The 24,182-nt window shown below is 35.6% G+C and overlaps 1 protein-coding gene across 1 annotated transcript; it reads right to left on the bottom strand.

The window, feature by feature from the left end:
* Window positions 1-1,783: 1,783 nt before the first annotated feature.
* LOC131158451 (subtilisin-like protease SBT3.9) lies at window positions 1,784-24,182 on the bottom strand. Its single transcript, XM_058113322.1, has 11 exons — window positions 24,114-24,182; window positions 23,940-24,031; window positions 11,679-11,776; window positions 11,434-11,592; window positions 11,257-11,368; window positions 10,307-10,850; window positions 9,667-9,761; window positions 9,332-9,574; window positions 2,710-2,824; window positions 2,440-2,629; window positions 1,784-2,352 (listed from the first exon to the last, which is right to left on the bottom strand). The coding sequence occupies exons 1-11, from the start codon at window positions 24,180-24,182 to the stop codon at window positions 1,784-1,786; spliced, it is 2,286 nt and encodes a 761-aa protein (XP_057969305.1).

Here is a 24,182-nt window from a genome sequence, read left to right on the forward strand (position 1 = left end):
TGGTTAAGGTTGAGGTCAGCCCTGTGTTAATTTGACCTGGTTGTAAACGATGCCGCTCCACCCTTAAATGAGCTATTAGTGGAACCCTCTAGCTTGCGAGCTTGAGGCGGGGACGTAAGCACTGTTGGCCGAACCTCGATAACATATCGTGTGTTTATTTACATTTCTGCACTTTACATTTACCGCACGCATATGTTATTATGTGAATGATGCGCTTAACTTAAATTTCCACATATCTTTTACATCTGCGCATTTGGAATTACATAGACCAATCCTAGGTTTTTTTATACGAGCATTTTATTTAACCTAGGTGATAAATTTGAAAATTCCAATTCACCCCCCCTCTTGGGAATACATCAATTCTAACATCCGGTTGACTGGGCTTTGAAGGCCGATCGACTGGGCTTCGCACATTCAAAATAGCACCGGTGGGCTAGGCCTTTAAAATTTGGCCAAATACGCATGCCGATCGACTAGGCTTCATATGCTTATGGGAGGTCAGTCAACTGGCCCTTTCGTAAAAGTGATCATTTTGACACTCCAATCGATTATGCCTATAAGGCCGGTTGACTAGGCCCTTTAAAAAACTTGATTTTGCCTTCTTTTTAAGTTCAAAACCTATTTAAACCTTTTCTATAAGTTAGAAATTTTATGAAAAAAATTTCTCAAGTTAATTCGAGGTCTTAAGGTCAATCTTAGGTCATTGGTGAGCTTCAAATTAATTCATATGTTATGCATGCACATTCAAACCTAATTATTATTACAACTTTAAAAATTAACGAAGTCTTCACACTTTGCTCTCTTGATGTCCCATGGAATATGCCGAGGTATGCTCGTTTAGGTGCTTTTACGGCTTCCATTTTGCTTCCATCACTTGTGCTTACAGAGATATAAACTTATTCAAATACTTAATACACAAATGAGATGTTGTGGTTGTCATAATCAAAACAGGGATTAGACTAAAAAACTCAACATGTATGTATACATGTGTTTGTTGTGGTGCATAGTATTTACTTAATTAATCTTTTCTCATAGTGTCATTTTGTCAAAAGTTTGTGCATGTGCAAACCCTTATATTTAGGTGATAAGGAAATGTCTTCTATCTTGAAATGAGGGGTAATGTGCCTAGTTCAATCACCTTGAGCCAATTCGATGATTTTATTAGACACTTGAACACATGTTCATTTGTATACAATTTTGTTTCTTATATTTTTCAAATACTCAAAATGAATTCAATGATGGAGCTTGAAAGTGGGGAAATGGAGTCCTTCGATTCTAGAGGTGAGAATAGCCTGTGCAATAGCTAGACTATTTAATATGAAGAGTTTGGTAAATTAAATAAACATGTAAGAGTCATGAGTCTTGATTGATTAAGTTTAAATGACAATCATAGATTAATCAGGCCTCGTTCATTGGATGAGTGTGTAAAGGGCTCTAATATCCTCCTCCGGCATAATTGTTACTCTTGAATCTTATTTTAATTAGAGACAATAGTATGTGAAATTAGGACAAACTTTGCCAATTGCACGATAAGTAATTTAGAAAATTATACGAGCTTATAATGAAAGACGACAAATATATAAGTCAGACAAAAGAAGAGATCCACCTTTGAGAGGAAGGATTCCCAAAGCAATAGATGAAGCACAAAATAAAGTAGAAAATAAAAAGAAGGCTAGGATATTTTAGCAAAGAACTAGCCAAAGCCATAAGAAAGTAAAGGCTCCCTAATAACTGGTAAAGATTATTTGATATAGAGATCATAGTTTATGACATATATTTTGTTTCATGTATCTGAAGAAGAGTCATAGATTACTGATCGAACGATTATTGATATCCTCACCGAGTGGCAACCATCTACCCAATACAAATTCCCAAATGAGAACTGTCCTTGAACATTTTTTCTTGAGCAAAGTGTCACCTTGTATTTGAGCTTATTTATTGTATGGTCAAATGAAAGAAATGACGGCCGTACTACGACACTTATGCCAGGTGGAGCATCAAAGTATGCCGTGTAGAAAGATTTTACTTGCCCAACATTTGTGACTGTTCTTGATACAGTAACGCAATGCTTCAGCTCAGGAACAACAATAGATGGTAGATTAAGATTCAGGAGGAAGTTGGCGGTGTTTTGGCATTTGGCGTCAGATCCGGCGATCATCTTGATTTCAGTATCATTGTAGCCGGAGGAACAGAGAAATTGGAGATAGTCCGAAGGTCCAGCGTCATATATAAGACCGGGATCATGGGCTTTGTTAAGATTCACAAATCCAGCTCCAAAGTCAAATGGATCAGCTTGTTTGGATGGTAATGATTCCGCAATCGCACTTTGACCATATATATCCGTCAAAAAGGCTGTGAGAGAGAGAGAGAATGAGTTGTATAATACATTTTGAATACAATCAACTAGTATATATTTTTTAGGAAAAAAACAAATTCTACCAGTTGTGACAAGCGCAGACTTGATGGCAGCAGGGCTCCAAGTGGGATGAACTTCTTTTACGATAGCAACAATGCCTGATATATGGGGAGCTGCCATGGATGTTCCTGACAAAATATTAAATTCTGATTTTGGGGGACTAATTGGAGGCCACGCAGCCAAGATATTAACCCCAGGAGCAGCAATGTGAGGCTGAACAAAATAATGTTTGAATAAGTTGGTATCAATGATCGGAAAACACAATAAAACATTTATAAAAAAAACATTATTACCTGTAAGATAGTTGGATTAAGAGAACTAGGTCCTCGAGAAGAGAAGACTGCAACTTTTGGAGCAATTTGTTCTCCTAATTTTGTTATTGTAGGGCCAATCATGACCATAGGATTGCTATCACAAGATGGAATCCATTAGAATATGGTGTGGTGATATTTGTCAAACAAAAAGGGTGTTGCATTGCATGATAGTAAGACAAAAGCAAGTTTTTTAGAGAGAAAATAAATCCCTTGATATGAAGTCTTTATATTCAATTGCTTGTACTCCTAATGCAAAGGAAGTTTATGAAGTTTAGTCTTCTGAACTATATGCCAAATATTTTTATACAATGATATACTTGTGCTGCCAAAAATGAAATCTTAATTTGGTGGATGAGGTGGGCACTAAAGTCAATCCTATACAGTTTTGGATGAGGTGGGCACTAAAGTCAAGTGCATGATTTAAAAAGCATTGGCATAATAATCAACTATATATAGCATCCTGCTAACAAGTTAGGATTGAAGACAACTTTTCCATATACCCAATCTCAAACAAGGGCAAAAATAAAATTAGATAAAATGAGTTAAGAAGGGAACAATATATATTTAACAATATATATTAAATAGTTTTGAAATTATTTGTATATAATTTTATTTTTTTAATTTTTCAAATAATTACAAAAAAAAAAAAGCTATCCCAGTTTTTAATTTCCTTTATATAGAAAAATCTGTTGGATTTCCCTCCTTGTGAGGCCCAATGCCTTGAAAAGGTTTATTTGTATTAAAATTTGCTGACTTCCAAGTGGAGCGAAATTTGGAGCATGTCTTCCATGCTTGTCTTCCACTTACACTATCGAACCATGGAGCTTCTCTCAGACTATGCATTGTGCGCACAAAACAACAATGTAGCAACCCCTTTATTTATATATTCCACTTAGAAGCAAGCCGATCTCTACCTAGTTTCATCACTATTTCGGGATTCCACGCACATAGCAATGCCTCACCAGTGCCTCACGCCAGCTTCCAGCTGGTTGTCTTCTCCTCTATAGCAACCGGTCGGCTCCTACTCTTCTCTACTCCGGCTGTGTGTGTTATTATCAGCTTATTGGAATTTCTCTAATTATGCTACTTTGGTTGATTGTTTGAAGTTTTGTTCGTAATATTTGGTGAGACTTTTTTCATTTTGCTACATTTGTTAAACACTGTTGTGTATTTGTAAGGCTTATGCCTTTTGTACCAACTTCGTACAAATTTGGTGATAGTGGATTTGGACTATCGTGCCCTGTGGATGTACCTCAACATTTGAGGGAACCACGTTAAATTTTGTGTCTTATTTTTATTTTGCATTACTCCTTTGATTTACTTGCAGAAATCGTTTCTTATATATTTTTTCCCCCGTGGAGGTACCTCAACATTTTAGGGAACCACGTTAAATTTTATGTCTTATTTTTACTTATTATTTGCATTATTCCATTGATTTACTTGTGGGAATCATTTCGGATATAATTTTTTCCCAACAAGTGGTATCAGAGCCGTGTTATTTGGACTCATAAGGTTTGTGAAAATCATGGATGGTAATGTTGGTCATATGATTAGCTACAATGGAAGCAATTGGGTAACTTGGAAAACAAAAATATAAGATATTTTACTTTGCAAAGATTTTGATGGACTTATTAAGGGTTATAGCCGAAAGCCTAAAAACACGAATGATGATGAGTGTTATAGGCTTAATAGAAAAGTAATTGCTGTCATTCGTCAATGGATTAATGATAGTGTTTTTAATCATGTTTCTACGAAAACTTCGACATATGAAATGTGAAAAAAATTGGAGGATCTTTATGATAGAACGTCAGCTACAAATAAAGCTTTTCTTTTTCTAAAATTGCTGAACTTGAAATATAAAGATGGTAGTCTTATTACTGAGCATTTGAATGTAATGAAAAATATTATCAGTCAGCTTGCTACAATGAAAATAGTTTTTGATTATGAGTTGCAAGCCCTAATGTCTCTAAACTCTTTAATGGAAAGTTGGGAGACTTTGGTTGTGACAATTAGTAATTCGACTCCCAATAGAATTGTTACTATGAACCAAGTAACTATAAGCTTGTTGAATGAAAAAATTAGAAGAAAATCAGGTGGCTATTCTCATTTAGAGGCGCTTGTAATAGAAAACCGTGGAAGAGGTAGAAGCAAAAGTAGATCTTCTCACCGTTATGATAAATCAAAAGGCCAGTCCAGCTCAGTTTTGAAAAAAGATATTAAGTGCCACTATTGTCATAAGAAAGGGCACATGAAGCGGGAGTGTAAAAAATTGAAATTCAAGGAACAAAATAAAGAGAACTTTTTTTAGAAAAAGCATGAATACATAACTTCAACTGTATCTGATGGTGATCTTACGATTGTTTGTGATAAAAGTTGCATTAATTTGACAAGTTAAAAGACTTATTAGGTTATTGATTTTGGTGCATCATTCCATGTCATTTCTCGGGAAGATTTCTTCACTTTCTATTCCAAAGGAAGTTATGGAGTTGTTCGAATGGGAAATGAACGTTTGTCAAAAATTGTTGACTAGCATGGGAAATGTTTGTTTGGAAACAAATCTGGGATGCAAGTTGGTGTTCAAAGATGTGAGACAAGTACCTAACATCCTGCCAAATTTGAAATCTATCGAAAAGCTTGATGATGAAGAGTTTGACAACCATTTTGGTGATGGAAAATGGAAGCTCACAAAGGGTAATTTGGTGGTGGCTAATGGTAAGAAGACTAGTACACTTTACATGATGCAAGGTAATATTGGTAATGGTGTTGTGAATGCAATTGAGAATCACTCTTCTACCTATTTGTGGCATAAGTGTCTTGGGCACATGAGTGAAAAAGGAATGCAATTTTTGTTCAAAAAGAACTTCCTACCTAGGATGAAAGTTACTCCTCTTAAAGTTTGTGTTCATTGTTTGGCCAGTAAATAATATAAAACTCCTTTTCGTACAAAGTTTGTTACTAAAAATCTAATATTTTAGATTTGATACATTCTGAAGTATGTGATCCTTTGAAAGTTAAATCTCATGGTGGTGCACTTTATTTTATTACCTTTATTGATGATTGTTTAAGAAAAGTTTGGGCTTATATTTTGAAAACTAAAGATCATGTTTTAGATGGGTCTAAGCATTTTCAGGTCAAAGTTGAAAAGGAGACTCGAAAGAAGGAAAAATGTGTGCGTTCGAATAATGGTGGAGAGTGCATTGGCCCATTTGATGCACATTGTTATAGTCAAGGCATTAGACATTAAATACTGTCAAGAAAACCCCTAAGAAAATGTAATTGCTGAATGGATGAATCACACCATACTTGAAAGAATGAGATGTATGCTCTCTCATGCGAAGTTGCCAAAATTATTTTGGGGGGAAGCAATGAGGACGGCAGTAGACTTGATTAATTTGTCTCCTTCAACTCTTATACTTGCTGAAGTTTCAAAAAAAAGATTGGAAAGGTAAGGATGTCACTTATGATCACTTGAAAGTGTTTGGTTGTTGTGCATTTGTTCACATTCCAAAAGATGAAGGATCCAAACTAGATGACAAGATAAAGCAATGTATTTTTCTTAGCTATGGGTATGGTGAATTTGGATATAAATTGTGGGATCCGGTTGAAAAGAAAGTTGTTAGAAGTCGGGATATTATATTTTTTTGAAGATCAAACAATTGAAGATTTTGGCATGGTTGAGCAATCACAATCTAATGGGAATGTTTTTGTTGACTTAGACTCACCTTCTCCACCTTTGGCACTTGATGAAAATATGGAAGATGTTCATCCACCTCTTGAAGATGTTGGAAATGATGAAATTCCTAGTTGTTGAAGATGAAAACGAGGGGAAGCAACAAGTTCAAAAACAAGCTCCATTGAGAAGATCTTCAAAAGAGCGAAGACCATCAACTAAATATCCATTAAGTGATTATGTTACTCTAATGGATCATGGATATCCCAAAAGCTATGAAGAAGCCATGAACCGTGAAAGTAAAGTTGAATGGGTGGGGGCTATGCAAGAGGAAATGAAGTCTATAGTTGACAATCATACTTATGATTTAGTTAAACTTCCTACTGGAAAGAAAGTTTTGAAAAACAAAGGGTTGTTTAGGTTGAAAAATGATGGAAAGAATCTTCGGTACAAGGTTAGGCTTGTGGTAAAGGTTTTGGTCAGAAAAAGGGAATTGACTTTGATGAGATATTCTGACCAGTTGTGAAGATGTCATCTATTTGGGTTGTTCTTGGCTTGGAAGCAAACTTGAATTTAGAAGTTTAGCAACTAGATATGAAAACCGCTTTCTTACATGGTGACTTTGAAAAGGAAATTTACATGTAACAACTAGAAGACTTCAAACAAAAAAGGAAAGAGAATTTAGTGTGCAAATTAAAGAAAAGTTTGTATGGGTTGAAGCAAGCACCACAAAGATGGTACAAAAAATTTGATTCTTTTATGATTGATCATGGTTACATAAAAGCCTCTCCGGATGATTGCTTGTTTGTGAAAATGTTTTTAGATGGTACCTATATTATTCTCTTACTCTATGTTGATGATATGCTTGTTGTAGGACAACACCCCTTTAATATTGACAAGTTGAAGTTGGAGTTGAGCAAGTCGTTTGCTATAAAAGACTTGAGATAGGAAAAACAAATTCTTGGTATAAGAATAGTTCATGATAGTGAAAAAGGGCAAATTTGGTTGTCTCAAGAAAGGTACAATGAAAAAGTGCTTGAGAGGTTCAATATGGATAAAGCAAAACCCCGTTGGTTGCCCACTTTCTAGTCACTTCAAGTTTAGTACAAAACAAATTCCTACAAGTGAGAAAGACAAGGAAGAGTTAAATAAAATTCGTTATGCTTCAGCCATTGCTTCCTTAATGTATGCAATGGTTTGTACAAGATTAGATTTAGCTCATGCCACTGGAGTTGTTAGTCATTTTCTCTCTAATCCGGGAAAGGAGCATTGGTGAGTGGTAAAATGAATACTTCGATACCTTAAAGGCACTTACGGATGTCGACATGGCTCTTGATGTTGATTATAGAAAATCAACGTCGGATTTTTTTATGACTTTTGCTTGAGGGAGTTGTGGCATGACAATCTAAATTTCAGAAATATGTTGCTCCATCTACCATACAAAAGCCAAGTTTATTGCCATTACTGAAGCTTGCAAATAATTGCTTTGGTTGAAGATATTCTTGAAAGAGTTGGGCATAGAATAAGAAAGGTATGTTCTTTTTTTTTTTTTTTTTATAGCCTAAGTGCAATTCATTTGAGCAAGAATTCTATCTTCCATTAAAATTCAAAATATATTGTTGTTAGATATCATTAGAATTGGGATATGTTGGATAAGAAATTGTTGGAACTTGACAAAATTCACACCGATGATAATGGTTTGGATATGATGAAAAAAACATTTTCTAAAGACAAGCATGTGAAGTATCGAGTTTTGACCGGATTGGTGGAGTCGTCCCCACAAGTCAGGTGGGGGAGATTTTTTTGGTTTCCCACCTTGTGGGGCCCAATGACTTGAAAATGTTTATTTGTATTAATATTGGTTGGCTTCCTAGTGGAGCAAAGTCTAGAGCATGTCTTCCATGCTTGTCTTCCACTCACACTATCAAACCGTTGAGCTTTTCCCAAGCTCTGCATTGTGCGCACAAAATACCAATGGAGTAGCCCCTCTATTTAGATATTCCACTCACAACAGCAAACCGGTTCTCTACCCTATTTCATCTCTATTTCGGGATTCCACACACACAACAACGCCTCATCAGCGCCTCACGCCTGTTGCCAGCAGGTTGTCTTCTCCACTGCAGCAACCGGCTACTGCTCTTCTCTACTCTGACTGTGTGTGTTATTACCAGCTTATTGGAATTTCTCTAGTTGTGCTACTTTGGTTGATTGTTTGGAGTTTTTTTCACAATATTTCATTAGAAGTTTTTCATCTTGTTGCATTTGTTATACAATGTTGTGTATTTGTATGGCTTGTGCTTGTTGTACCCACTTCGTACAAATTTGGTGATAGTTGATTTGGACTGCCGTGCCCTATGGATGTACCTCAACATTTGATAGAATCACGTTAGATTTTGGGTGTCTTATTTTTATTTATGATTTGCATTACTCCATTGATTTACTTGTGCAAATTGTTTCGTATATAATTTTTTCCCAACAAAATCAAAAAACATCTTTTCATATTATTTTTTCTAAATTTCCAACTCACACATCGCACGTGGGAGCATGGAGTATGAAGTTACATTTTAATTTGTGAGGATTTTATAAATAGTTTCTTCTAAATCCACACAAACCCAAATTCAAACTCCCAAATTAACGATTTTAAATTTTATTTTATATAAATTTTGAAAAATTAGAAAGCAAATTATCTTTTTAATTATTATTTTGAAATACAAAAATAAAAAAATAACAAATTATTTTGCACATGTACACAAACTCTTTTAATTTTTTTCTTTATTATTATGGATTTTGAAAACATAAAAAAAAAAAGTTAAAAATTTTATAATTCTTTGAAAAACTAAAAGTTAGAAAATGAAAAAATATTTTTCATAACTAAAGAGAGCCTTAATTAATTTGATGTGTACTAATATCACACATATTTTGTGCATTTACCTTGTTATCTCGATGTATCTCAACAACGATACTCCTATTATGTTGTCCACTTGAACAAATGGGATAACTGAATTCACTTTATTAACATCCTTCGATGGATATTGAGCAAAGATAACAGCAGCACCCTTGGCTTCCAATACAGCGCGTAAAGCAATCGTAGCTGAACTTTGATTATAGGCTTGAAAACAAAGAACTGCCTTTCCTTCTACTAATGTGGCATTCAAAGCTCCCACCTCACAATATCTGTGAAAACAAAAAATACATTTCTAAAACATAGACTAGGAAATCCATAAATATTTTATATAGAAAATAAAGCACATAGAGAAGTTTATTACTTTGCATCTTCATATGCATCAGAAGATGCAACGTCTTCTCCAGTCACAAGGGGGTAAAACTTGTTCATTTTCTCCCCACTATAAATAGATTGACCCTTGAGCAAAAAAAGAATTTAGAAATTAATATCTGTACATTGTTAGAACAGATAAAAAAGAGTTGTATATGGTAATTTATAATGAATTGTAGTCCAAGACAATTATTCATATTTATTATTTGCAACTATATGTAAATAATCTTGTACTCCCACCCAACAAAAAGATATAGTTTGCTATGATAATCCTGATGGAAATTTAATGAATCCAAGTTTGAATCTAGTTACAAATGTGCTATAATCCAACACTTGATACAAATAAGATAAATCCTAATTATTGTGCTTAAGTTTGGATTTAACTATATATTTGAACATCTAAATGTCACACTAATACTTAGGAGTAACATTATTGTTACTTACAATTTTAAAAATGTAATTTATAAATATAGAAAATTCACCCTAATAAAAATATAGGACATGCAAGCTAAATCTTGTATCACACGTGTAATTGGATTAAAATTTATCAAATTGAACAATCTAAATTTTCTTTAACTATGTATTGTGTATCCTGAGGAGGGTTCCATTAGCTCAGAGAAATGTAATATTACCACCAATGTTTGGTTGTTTCCCAGGGTAATTTGAGTGAGGAAAGATCTATCAATTGTACTGGCAGCAACAGTTATGAGCCACGGAGCATTGCTTATAACTCTTTGAGGAATGGGACCTGAATTCCCAGCAGAAGTAACTACGGTAATTCCATTTGCCACAGCATGGAACGAAGCAATAGCCATAGTATCATCAGAATAATATGGAGCTGGAAACGATGACCCAAGCGAGATAGAAATCACATCCACCCCATCATAAATAGCGTCATCAAATGCCGCAAGGATATCTGCAGCACCACAACCCCCTGAGGACCAACAGACTTTATAAACTGACAAATGAGCTAACGGAGCACCCCCTCTCGCTAGGCCCTGAGCTAACCCCATAAAACTTGCATTTTGTACGGGATTCCCTAATGCTGTAGAGGAGGTGTGAGTACCATGCCCATCTGCATCTCGAGGTGATAAGTACTCATTTGTCTCGCTTCTATTCATCTTTCCATACTCAGCTTCATATCCTTTGATATACCAGCGTGCACCAATAACTTTGCTGTTCACAATGTTCGGGCATTAATTATGTTGGAGAAATTATATATATATATATATAAAAGTATCTCAACAATAAATATAAGAACAAATTATATCTTATTAAAGGTAGAGAAAAATGTGGAAAATTCATTATTGTGGAAAAGTAATTTGAATACTTCTCACCAAAATATCTTTTAATCCCTCGCTGTCACCTGTGCTTTCATGAGTAGTTGCTAAGATTATGAATATCATATTGAGTTTTAGACTAGGTGATTCTTTATTCAATTGATCAAATGATGGCAAGCTACTAACAAATAAAGATGAAAAATTAATGATTTAATTTTGAAAACTAAATGTGACAAAAGAAAATGGCACGTCAAGGATAAAAGGTGAAGCATAATTAAGAAGCTAAAATGCAATGAACTTACTTATTACAATGGGATTGGTTGAAGTCTTCCCCTTCTTGGCATATTCCTTTCCATCGAGATGGAACTGCTCCCATGTTGTCATCTTTGAAGCTTTTAGATTCGGGCCATATTCCTATATTAAGATAATTAAACACTTATGTAAACCAAATTCCCTCGAGCTATCTTTCCAACACTCACCAGTATCTATGAAGCCTAGAATCACACCGTTGCCTTCATGACTCTTCTGTTTGTGTATTTCATTACTCACTTGTGCCTCTAATTGCAAAAAATCCCAACTTCTAGTAGTATGCAAAGAAAACATCTTACTAGGGAATACACGGACTACTCTTGGAAACCCTATAAGGTTAGTGTGTTAGAGAGACAATGTGAATAAATATTATTCAAACTGAAGCAAGTAATTTGTAGGTTTGCTTTTATAACACCTGCTACTTGTTTGGCCTGGGATTTCGTTAAAACTGCAGCAAACCCCGAAAATCCATGCTTATAGCTATATAGAATTGAATCTTTGGCAGCTTCTTTGCTATCATAGTCAAATTGAAAATAGTTACTTATTTTTAATTGTGATATTATAATTTAAAAAACATTTCATTTCTACGTTTAAAAGGGAAAAAATGAACATGTCATTGATTAATTCATGCAACTATAATTCCTTATAGACAAATTTAGCTAGGGTTAAATAAAATAAAAAGATAATTTTTTTTTATATTTAATAATAGAAAATGATGTTTAACTTGAGGTCAAGGGAGTATTAGTGTTGCCTTTTCCAACAAAACCACCTCCACGTCACAATAATATCCATCCTAACAATTTTGATAACATGCATGTTTCTCCTTCCCAATGCAATAATCTCTTAGATCATTCTTTTTTTTGGTAATTCTCAACTTTAACTTAGACGACGCTTTCAGACCGGACATGACTGATACCACAACCTCTTCTTGATAAATCAAGGGACAACCTTACTGCAAAATTAAATCTGAGCTCCTTCTATTAGAGAAAATATTTTCTTTCTCAAGCTTTTACAAAATGTTCATGAAAAAAAATACAAAATTTTAACTTTATTCCACACCAATAATCATAAGGTCTATTTTTGCTTGATAATTAAGATGAACTGTTAGGGGGCATTTGGTTTATGGAATCAAAAGTATTCTTATAGAATTACATGTATTTGTTTTGGAAATGACATTCATAGAAGTGGGATGTGTATTATTTCTTGCATATATTTTAGTTTTTTTTGTAAGATTTTAAAGGACGTACAATAGATGCAACGTTTGGTCTAACATGATATTCAAATAGACATTTTAATAACCATTACAATTTTGCCCTATGTAAAAATTATATATGCTTTGGAAAGGCTACAAATATATATATAAAAAATAGTTATATATATACACAGTTGTATTAACAGCTTCTACCCAAAACAATTTTGGAAGTTCTTGTGCCTTCATCATTGCTTTGGCCATCTCCATCACATTGTGATTTCGCCATTCCAGAACGCCATTATGTTGTGGAGTTTTTGGTTTTGACAATTGGCTCTCGATGACAAATGCACTGCAATAATTCCTGAACTCCCCTAAGGTGAACTTCCCTCCTCGATCTATTCGAAGATTCTTTAACAGCAAACTTGTCTCGTTTTCAATAAGGTTATGCCACACTTTAAATTTTACAAAAGCCTTAGCTTTATCTTAAAGAAAGTACACCCACATCTTTCTACTATAATCGTCGACTAACAGCATAAAATAGAAAGATCCTCCCAGTGTAGGAGTAGTCATTTTACCATAGAGATCTACATGTACCAACTCTGGAGGAGGCTTTGATTTGTTGTTGCTCTATTGTCAAAATGACATACAATGTTGCTTGCCCAGCATGCAAGCTTTACAAGGCTTTATAGTATCAAATACTACAGGCAGTTCAACCACCATTTCCTTTCTATGCACATCCTTCAAAAGTGCATAGAAGATGTGTCCAAACCTTTCATGCCAAAGTCTGTTTGTTCTATCTCTAGCTGATGTGGCAAGTGCAACAAACTCATACAGGTTATTCTTTCCAATGCCTTCACCTACAATGCTACCATTGCTATCAATGATCTTTGCTTTTGTTTTCATAAATCGCACTTCATAGTCACGGTCAGTGATAGCAGCTACACATAAAAGATTCCTTTTAATTTGAGGAACATAAAGGACATGTGAAAGAGTTTTACCTTGGCCATTCATGGTTTTTAGGAAAATGGATCGAGTGCCCTCTACTGGACCTTTTGCATTATTTTCGACAATCACATTCATAGGTTCATGTAGAGGCTTAAAGGAACCATACAAGTCCTTTTTTCTGGTCATGTGTTAGGAAGCTCCACTATCAAGTACCCATCAGCAATCTCCTGGTACTGTTTGAGTAGTTGAGCACATTTCTTCTGTAACCATGAAAAGATCTAATTGTGGTTAAGCACAATTTGCTAGCTGTCTGACATTCCATAGAGGCTTCATCATGCCATTCTTTTCATCATGGATACGTTTTCTGCTATCCTTGGTTGCATGCCCTTTTTTGTTACAGTGGTAGCACATACCAGAAAATCTCTTCTTGTTTTTTCCCTTCTTCTAAAACATAGAATTCCTCAAAGGTTAGTGCAGCAGTTCTAATTTGCGTGTTAAGAGCAGTTACCAGACTATCATATTTTTTATGGCAGCACTTGAATACATCTTCGAGCTATGTCTTATTCCTCATTTCATATTGAATCTTCATACCATTCCAAGAATCTACAGTCTTGGATGTATGCAGAATCAACGTAAGTACAGAATCAGATACACTTGTGATAATAGCACAAAATGCATCTATATTCTGCCTCTTCCATGCTTTGACGACGGCAGCATCTAGAGGAATGATTACCTTAGGATTGGTGGGATCAGACGTGCCAATCAGTTTTGGATCCATACCTTGAGTTGTATCAAGTAGTTCATATAAATCTAGAATAGCACCCATTTTGAACTTCCATAAAGTGTAGTTCGTGCCACCGAGCTTTCCTTCTATGAATGCTGGAGGACGTATATGAAGTGCTAGTGGAGATGTAGTAGCTGAAGATGAAGTTCCTGCCATTGCAATGTCTCAACAATAATAGTTGTTTCTTCTTAGTAGCATTCAACTTTGACACCATGTAGAATAACAACACCTAGATCTACTTTGAAGAAATGATTGAAGTGATAACCCAAAATTTTATTACAATAATCGAATTATAACAAGCTATCCAACTATGCACTCACTAAATGAGCTTCAATAGGGAAAGGAAAAAAAATAGAAAAAACATAACATGACACAATCTTGTAGTCGAGATGTGTGTGATGCTCTGGTTGGGGGGAGGGTCTTATTTATATCCTCTAATCTATGGAAGAAGCACATAGGGGTCTTTTATAGCCTCTGGTCCCTGAACCCCACCGTCTTGGGGTGCATTACCCCCAATACCCCCCACCGAGGCACTGCCCGCGAACCCCTGTGTCTCGAAGGGGAACATCTTCTATCTTTATAGTACCATTGTGATCTACTACTTAGACCTCATCTGAGTCATACATCAAGTAAGTGTGCCAATTAACTCGTCGGAGGTGGGCATTGCACACATATACACGAACGCCACCACCATGGCTCGCCATGGTCAATGGACTAGGTAAGCCCTCTTCTCCCTCTCTCTTGCTCTCTCTCTCTCTCTCTCTCTCTCTCGCTCTCTCTCTCTCTCTCTCGCTCTCTCTCTCCCTCCCTCCCTCCCTCCCTCCCTCCCTCTATCTCTTCTTTTTCTCTCTTAATCTTTCTTGTTCTCTCAACTCTCGTTCTCTCTCTCTCTCTATCTCTCTCTCTCTCTCTCTCTCTCTCTCTCTCTTGATCTCTTTCTCAATCTCTGATCTGTTCATATGTCTCAACTCAAAAGTAAAAGTAGAGAGCTTCAAGCTCTCTTCTTCCTTTCCTTGATCCAAGCTTGGATCCCACAAAGGTAAAATCTCACCCTTTTCTCTTTCCTCCCTCTATTGTTCTTTTCTTTTCTTTAATTTTTTTCTATGTTTTCTTGCACTTTCTTGTGAGGCAAATAGCTAGGGGTCAAGTGGGCTAAACTAGGATTATGTTTATGGTTAGTTGGAGTTAGGGTTTGGATAGGGTTTAGGCCTTGGGTTAGGTTAAGTTAGGTTGGGTTAGGTTAGGTTGGGCCTTGTTTTCCAATTGGGATGGAACATGGTTTTGGTTTCGGGCTAAGGGTTTTAGTTAGCTTGGACTCTAAATCTATTTTAGGATTGGGCTTAGGTGAGTTGGGCTCTTGTTTAAATGGGTTTGGGTCAACGCATGGGGATAAGTTTAGATTAGGCCTGGGTTAGTTATATACTTAAGTGGGCCTAGGGATTAGGCTTTGTTTTCTAGGCTTGGGCTTAGGTTCACATTTGGGTTGAGGGTTTTAGGTTTGTTTACGTTGCAAGTTTTGTGCTAGAATTAGAGGTTAAATACGTAAGTGGGTTTTACGTTTTGATTAGGGGAGGACAACTCGAATAGGGTTTGGATGACCGTGGTACTTAGATTACTTTTACCTGGGTATTTGAGTCAAGTTGACTTGAATTTTAGGGTTAGTTAACCCAAGACTTGGCAGGGTTTTGGGACCTAGCTTGGATATTTGGGACTATATTGCTAGGATATTAAGAGTTGTAGATTCTGCGTGAGGACCATTAAGGCTCTGCTTTTTTTTTTTTTCGTTTTTTTTTTTTTTTTGGATTTGATAAAGTTTTGGGTTTACAAAAATATAGATTAGGGTAGTGTTGAGAGCCCTTATGAATTGAAAAAAAATTGAATTTTGTATCAAACTCAATTTCAAACTTCTTCATATAGCCTTTTTATCTCAAAATATTACAAATTGATTTGATTAGGAAATCTATTCAACTGTGCAATTACCTCTAATTTCCGTACATTCTACAACACTGATTCAATCAAACATCCAAAACAATTTATGTATTCATTAAAATAAGATAATATTAGGGGATAGGGTACTTACCTCTCAAGCATTTCCTCTCCTTTTTTCTTCTTCACTACCCTTGCTTTATCACCTCATTGCAAACTTCTGAATTATGCTCTCTAGACTCTGCATTGCTTCTTCTTGTATCTCTAAATGCTCTCTTCTTGCTTTCTCTCTTTCTCACTTTATCTAGATAACTTGTGTCCAAAATCGCTTGCAATCCTATCTCCAAAGTCTCTATTTATAGGGAAACTAGGCATAGGGACCAGTTCCCTTTGGGAAATGCAGGGCATGGCCACTACATAGGGATTAATGTGCTTAGGAAAAGGAATGACATGACTACTCATTGGAAATAACCATATTGGAATTGGATATCTTAATCAAAGACCCCTAATTGGGTCCTTTTGACTCCCCTAAGCCCCATGTTAGGCTTTAGTCAAAAGAAAGGTCCACAATGGGCCTTAATCTTCCCAAAATTAGCCCCGTAGTGGGTTTCAACTTCAACCAAAAAACTCCAAATTGGGTTGCAATAAAAGTCATAGGCCCAAATCACAAATGAGCCCAAATTGGATTGTGTTGTTTGTGGCTCTTATTCTTTGTTTTTCATGAGGAAAGAAGGAAGAAGGAAAAACATGAAAGGGCAGCACAGCAAGTGATCGTCGACGAATGTCTTGTGCTCATTAATGAGAGGATAGCAAGGACTCGTTGACGAGGTTCTGAAATTGTCGAAGAGAAAATACCAAGAGCAAGAAATTTTCAAAGTTATGGACTCATCAATGAAAGCCTGTTCTTGTCAACGAATGGTTTTTTGTCGATCGTCGACGAAGCCCTATACTCATCGATGAAAGGCGCCTATGCTGCGAGCAATTTTTTCTAAATTTTGAATTTTTGAATGTTGGGTGGTTGGGTAAATAAAGGGAAAGCTCTGAGGAACGTCTATATATACTATTCTAGGCATATATTGAAGTAGAAAGTGATCATTTTGAGAAGTGTATTATTTACATTGCGATTTTCATAGTGAAATTTGTGTGTCATTGTTTTTGTGAATGTAGGCTTTACCGAACCACATAAATCTTTGTGTTGTTCTTGTTCTGGTCATGTGTTATTTACTAGTCGTTGTTTATTCTACTGCGCATCTTTTTTATTCGATCCATATCACAAAAAATTGGGATCAGAGGAGGTGTTGTTATGGCATCGGGATCGTATTCTGCAAGATTTGACGTTGTCAAATTGGATGGAACCAGAAACTTCGGTTTATAGAAGAGGATAGTGAAAGACATTCTTGTGCAACAAGGAATGGCTAAGGCTTTGCTTGATACTCAACCGGAAGGAATGGATGAGGAAACATGTGTAGATTTAAAAGCAAAGGAAGCGTCTACAATACGTTTGTATTTGGCCGACGAAGTTCTTTATTTGGTGTTAAAGGAGGATTCTCCAGCAGCTATCTGGTAAAAGTTAGAAAGTTGGCACATGTCTAAATCCCTCAATAACAAACTTTTTCTTAAGTAGTGTTTATATTGGCTTAAGATGGTTGAAGGATGAACTCTAGATCAACACATCAATGCTTTTAACCAAATCATAAGTGATTTGATGAGGGTTGATGTGAAATTTTATGAGGATGATAAAGCTTTGATGCTATTAAACTCTTTACTCTCGACTCATACCTATGAAAATCTTGTGACCACTTTTACGTGGGGAAAAAAAACTTTTGATCTAGAAGAGGTAACAAATGCCTTGTTAAATTTTCATCAACGGTTAAAGATATGTGATGAAGGAGAAGGACTTGTGGTAAAGGGTAGTAATGAGTGGGGCAAAGGAAAATTTAAGAATAGGTATAGTTAGAAATCATCCTGAAAACAATCCAAGAAGAAGAAGGAAATATGTGTTATAAATGCGGTAAAAAATGGCATGTGAAATCGGAGTATCTGAATTGGAAGAAGGGAAATGCTGAAAAGCATGAGAGGGTTTCAAAATCTATGAATGTTGTTCAAGAAGAAGATTCAGCAGATGACGATGTTCTATCAGTTTCAACGGGGACAGATAATCTAACAGACTCTTGGATACTTGACTTGGTATGTTCTTATCACATAACTCCAAACAAGGAGTGGTTCAGCACTTACAAGTTAGTAAATTTTGGATCAGTTCGTATTGGTAATGATGCTTCTTGCAAGATTGTTGGCATAGGAAATGTAAAGATAAATATCTTTTATGGTGTTGTAAGAACATTGTGTAATGTAAGACATATACTTGAGTTAAGAAAGAGTTTAATATCTCTTGGCACTTTAGATTGTAATGGCTTCAATTACAAGTCCAAAGGTGGAGTCTTGATGGTATGAAAAGGTAATCTATCTGTAACGAAAGGGGAAAAACTAGATGGGAATATTTACATATTGTAGAGAACTACCGTTGTAGATGGAGTTGTAGTCGTGGATCCTGAATCAAATGAGACCATCTTGTGGCATATGCGCCTTGGGCATATGGGAGAACACGACATGAAGGAAGTACACAAGAGGAAACTTTTGAAGGGCTTAAAATCATGTAAAGTGGAATTTTGCAGGATACGTGTTATTGGAAAACAAAATAGGGCAAAGTTTAGACCAGCTATTCACAAGACAATGGGTATTCTTGACTATGTAAATTCAGATGTTTGGGGCCCAGTTAGAGTTGCATCAAACGGTGCACATGTGTATTACATGAGTTTCATTGATGATTACTCGCGGAAGGTCCGGGTTTACTTCATGCGTCACAAATCAAGTACGTTTGCCAAGTTTAAGATTTGGAAGGCTAAAGTGGAGAAATAGATAGGGAGGAGAATCAAATGTTTAAGGTTGGATAATGGGACCGAGTACGTTGATTCTTGATTTATGGATTTTTGTGTGAAGTAGGGCATTAAGAGACATTTTACAGTTTGTCAGACACCTCGACAAAATGGTGTGGCAGAACAAATAAACTAGACTCTTACTGATAGGGCTCAGTGTCTCAAATTGAATGCACGGCTACGAAGAACGTCTGGGTTGAGGCAGTTAGTATAACTTGTTTTCTGGTAAATAGATCACCAAGAGCGTCACTAGAGGGTAAAGTAACGGAAGAGGTATGGATAGGAAATGCACATGACTATTCCAAATTGAAATTATTCAAGTGTCCATCCTATGTTCACGTGTCAAGTGAGGAGAGGTCTAAACTTGACCGAAAGTCTCATCATTGCATCTTTTTGGAGTATCCAATAGGTGTAAAGGGATACAAGCTAGTGGAAAACGAGGTGGTCATCAGTAAAGATGTATTCTATGATGAGAAGGCTATGGTGAAGAGTACTCGTGAATGTGATGAACAAAAACAAGAGCAAGAAAGATGGGGTAGTGATGAACGTATTGTGCAGGTTGAGTTCGAAGCTCAGGGCAACGAAAATGATCATAGTCCTGTGGTTGCAGGGAGATCTAGCTTGGAAATCCAGCAAGTCGATGATATTCCATTAATAAGATCCAGACGAACTATTCGGCCTCTGCCAAGGTATCGGTTTTAAAGAGTTAGTGTTTTATGCTTTTCTTACTAGTTGCAACGATCCAACTACATTTCAAGAAACAATGTACGTCTAGGAGAAATACAGATGGATGGGAGCAATGATTGATGAAATGGAGTCACTACGTAAAAATCAAACTTGGGAGTTGGTGGAGCTTCCAGATGGGAAGAGACACATTGGGTGCAAATGGGTGTATAAGCAGATGGAGGCAGTATCAGAAAAGGAAGGTGAGAAGTTCAAGGCATGTTTGAGACAAAAGTATACTCACAAAAAAAAAAAGGGATAGATTATGATGAGATATTTTCTCTAGTGGCTCGACATACTTCTATCAGAGTTGTGTTGGTGTTAGTAGCTCATTATTATCTTCATTTGGAATAAATGGATGTGAAGACGACATTTCTTTATGATGACTTGGAGGAACAAATCTATATGGTACAATCGAAGGGATTCATTGAACCAAGAAAAGAAATTTTTTTTTGTAGGTTGAAGAAATCTCTTTATGAGTTGAAATAGTATTCGAAGCAATGGTATAAACATTTTGATCCCTATATGATCAAAATTGGCTACAAACAATGTGAGTATGACTGCTGCATATATGTGAACAAACTTGATGATGGCTCACTTATTTTCTTGTTATTGTGTGTCGATGATATGTTGATAGCTGCAAGAGATTTAACTAAGGTGAATCGGTGAAAGGACCTATTGTATAAGGAATTTGACATGAAGGATCTTGGTTCAGCCAAGAAAATACTTGGGATAGAGATTCACTGTGACAGAACTGTAGGGAGGTTATTATTATCTCATGGCGGTTATGTACAGAAGGTTAAGCATGGTTGATGCCAGACCGGTGTGTACACCTCTAGCGAATCATTTCATATTGTCTACTATAGATTGCCCAAGTTCGAATGAAGAAATCCGAGACATGTCGAAGGTCCCCTATGCTAGTGTTGTGGGGAGTTTGATGTATGCCATGGTGTGTATGAGGCCAGATTTGGCTCATTCGGTGAGCGTGATAAGGAATTTTCTTTCTAATCAAAGAAGGCACCATTGGGAAGCCGTCAAACGGATACTTAGATACTTATGGGGTACATCGAGATATGGCATCATGTTCGACAAGCAACAGGCTTATCCTTTAGTTATGCCGTTTGTTGATGCTAATTATGTTGGAGATATAGATGACAGAAGGTCTACAACGGGATATGTGTTTACCCTGGTAGGAGGACCAGTGTGTTGGAAATCCATGGTACAATCTTTGGTAGCATTATCCATGACTGAGGCAGAATATATGGTAGTTGCTAAAACTGCAAAGGAAGCCTTATGACTTACTGGTTTAGTCAGAGAGCTAAGGTTATAGTAAGATGGTGTGGTGCTGTATTGTGATAGTCAGAGAGTCATTTACTTGATGAAGAATCAGATATACCATGCTAGAACCAAGCACATTGATGTGAGGTTTCACAGGGTTGAGGAATTGATTGCTTCGGGTGAGCTTGCGTTGGGGAAAGTTTACACGTCTGAAAATGCAGCAAATATTATGATGAAATCAGTTACTTTAAAGAAGTTCAAGCATTATTTCGACTTACTCCATGTGCCTAAGTGATAGAAGGGAGACATACCCATCCAAGCGTTTACAAATTCAAGGTGGAGTAGTTAAACATATTTTTTGGGATTCTCCTAAGGGGTGTACAATTGACAAGGTGGAGATTGTTGTTTGTGGCTCTTCTACTTTATTTTTCATAAGCAAAGAAGGAAGAAGGAAAAACATGAAAGGGTAGCACAGCAAAACATCATTGATGAGAGGACAGTAAGGACTCATCAATGAAGGTTTTGAAATCGTCGACACGAAAATACCTAGTGCAGTAAAATTTTAGTGTTCTAGACTCATCGATGAAAGCTTGTTCTCGTAGATGAATTGCTTTCTGTGGATCGTCGACGAAAGGTGCTTGGGCTGCGAGCAATTTTTTCTGAATTTTGAATTTTTGAATGTTGGGTTGTTGGGTAAACGAAGGGAAACCTTTGAGGAACTTCTATATATGCTATATTGGGCGTATATTGATGTAGAGAGTAATCATTTTGAGAAGTGTATTGTGTACATTGTGATTTTCATAGTGAAATTTGTGTGTCATTGCTTCCGTGGATGTAGGCTTTGTCGAGCCACGTAAATCTTTGTGTTGTTTTTGTTCTGGTTATGTGTTTTTTACTTGTTGTTGTTTATTTCGCTGTGTATCTTCATTATTCAATCCATATCACAACATATTGCAATTCCAATTTGAAATACTTTGTCATAAAATTGACTTTGAAATATGCTTAATATTCAGGCAGGTGAAGGATGCCCAAGGATGAAGACCAAGCTTGCTTCTTTTTTTCCTTTTTTTTTTTTTTTTCGTATTTTTCCTTTTTCATTTTGATGTTGTACTTGCAAAGCAAGTGGACAAATGTAACAAAAATCTTGTACAAAAAGCCTAGTAAACAAATCTTTGTTTTAGAGTGGTGAGGTTGAGAGAATCAAAATGAGAATGATTGCTTAGGTCAAAACCTTAGAAAGCTCATATGACTAATAACTAAAAAAAGAACTAAAACTAATTAAAAAGAAAGAACAATTTTGAAAACCCCAAAGTTTTGCTATATAATGGTTAGGAAAAATTGAGTGTTCAGGGTGTCATGTACATCACATTCTTGGCAATATTCAGAGACATCGTGAACCAAATACTACCTAAAGAGTTACATTATGTATATATATAAAGCTAAATTATGAAGACGAATAATAGGGAGGATAAATTATAAATTGTTGATGCCAATATTTGAGGTCCATAGCGAACAATTTGGAGAATGAATTTGAAAAGAAACAACGGAAAGAAGACTAGTCAATCATTCTTCCAATCAACCCATTTTATTTTTAAAGTCAAAAATGGAGTAGCTACTTTATTTATATTTTTTGAAAGGTAAAAAAAAATAAAAAAATAGAGAAACACTTCAATTACACATCACATTACATTCATCCACCACATACAAAAATATAACATGCTTAAACTAATTGATCATGCATGAAAATGAAAAAAAAAAAAAAAAAAAAAAAAAAGAAAGAAAGAAAGAAAGACAAAGGTAGAAAAGTTCCTAAATTCGACCAATGGATATGGTACTAGGAAAATGGAAAGAATCAGTCAAAATGTGGTGAGAAAGTGAAAGAAAATGAAAGAGAATGGAAGGAATGAATATAGGATGAATGGATGTGTGAAGAGAGATTGGATTTACTTCTATCTTTCTCTAGCCAAACTACACATCCAGCATGCCCAAAAAAGTCTCATGGCATGTGTATTTATAGAAAAGCAATAGAAGATAAATGTAGGAAAAATGATTCAAAATTTGAATTTTAAAAAAAATCAATAGCTACCTCATGTGAGATAGGGTCGTTAACCTTGCCCTAACCATTGACATGTATCAACGATTAAGAACATGTGGCAAACCCAAGAATGCCAACAAATCAAAAGAGACAAGTATTTTTTAAAAAATTGCAAAGACCGATCACCACCTTTGAAAGACCAATCGGCCGCTTTGCACGTCGACGCCAACTATTTCTTGCATGCACATGCAACCTAATATGGGAAGAGGGTGTCAATCAACCACTTACCAATGGTCATTCAATCGCTTATAAAAAAGAAAAAAATTATACTTCTACTTTTTATCTCTGAAAATTTAAATAGCGCGAAAGACACTAACCTCTGCTCAGGTTAAATTATTTTTTAGCTTCATTAACCTTCTCAATTATAACTTAGTTTAGGATCTTAGACTTCTTAATTAATAAGACATTTTTTTTTTTTGCCATATTAAGATTTAAAATGAAAATTTCTTATTTTCCTTTAAAAATATGACCCAAATGTACATTTTTAATATGAATTCTCATAACCCAAAATCATTGTGGTTTGGGGAAATGATCATGAGGAGAAACTCCTATAATTGATTCATATCAATTAAAAATAAAGGTTCAGAAGAATTCCTATAACTTTGGTGTGATCACTATACTAAGTTTCCTAAACTCGATTCTAAATTGTTTTGGATTAATGACCTTTAAATTCTAAATTGTTGACAAGGTTCCTACCCAAATAATAAAGAAATAAAGTAATTGAATATGCATGTATACATCCACGTAAATATGCACAAACATATGATTAATCCATGTAAATATTTAATTAAAGACAAAACCTTCCCAGCAAATTTGTGAGAAGCTCATGATGTGAGTCTTCAATATGTTGGGGTGTATGATGAGTTGAGTCTCCCATATACACAATGTAAACCTGTGAAATTCAAGTAAAAATAAAATAAAATTTGACAAATTTACTATTAAACTTGAAATTAAAAGCAAAATGAAGCACGCACCTTACTTGGTTGGGCAAGTAGAATAGATAGTTTTTGTAAAGTAAGAACAAGAAATATAATGCTATGCAT

This window comes from Malania oleifera, chromosome 6 (assembly GCF_029873635.1).
Source record: "Malania oleifera isolate guangnan ecotype guangnan chromosome 6, ASM2987363v1, whole genome shotgun sequence".
Classification (NCBI taxonomy): Eukaryota; Viridiplantae; Streptophyta; class Magnoliopsida; order Santalales; family Ximeniaceae; genus Malania; species Malania oleifera.

Coding starts and splice junctions, on each gene's coding strand:
- LOC131158451 (XM_058113322.1), bottom strand. CDS start 24,182: ATGCATAGCATTATATTTCTTGTTCTTACTTTACAAAAACTATCTATT. Junction 9,575..9,666: donor GATGCATATGAAGATGCAAA/GTAATAAACTTC, acceptor TTGTTTTCACAG/ATATTGTGAGGTGGGAGCTT. Junction 2,630..2,709: donor TTAATCCAACTATCTTACAG/GTAATAATGTTT, acceptor TATTTTGTTCAG/CCTCACATTGCTGCTCCTGG.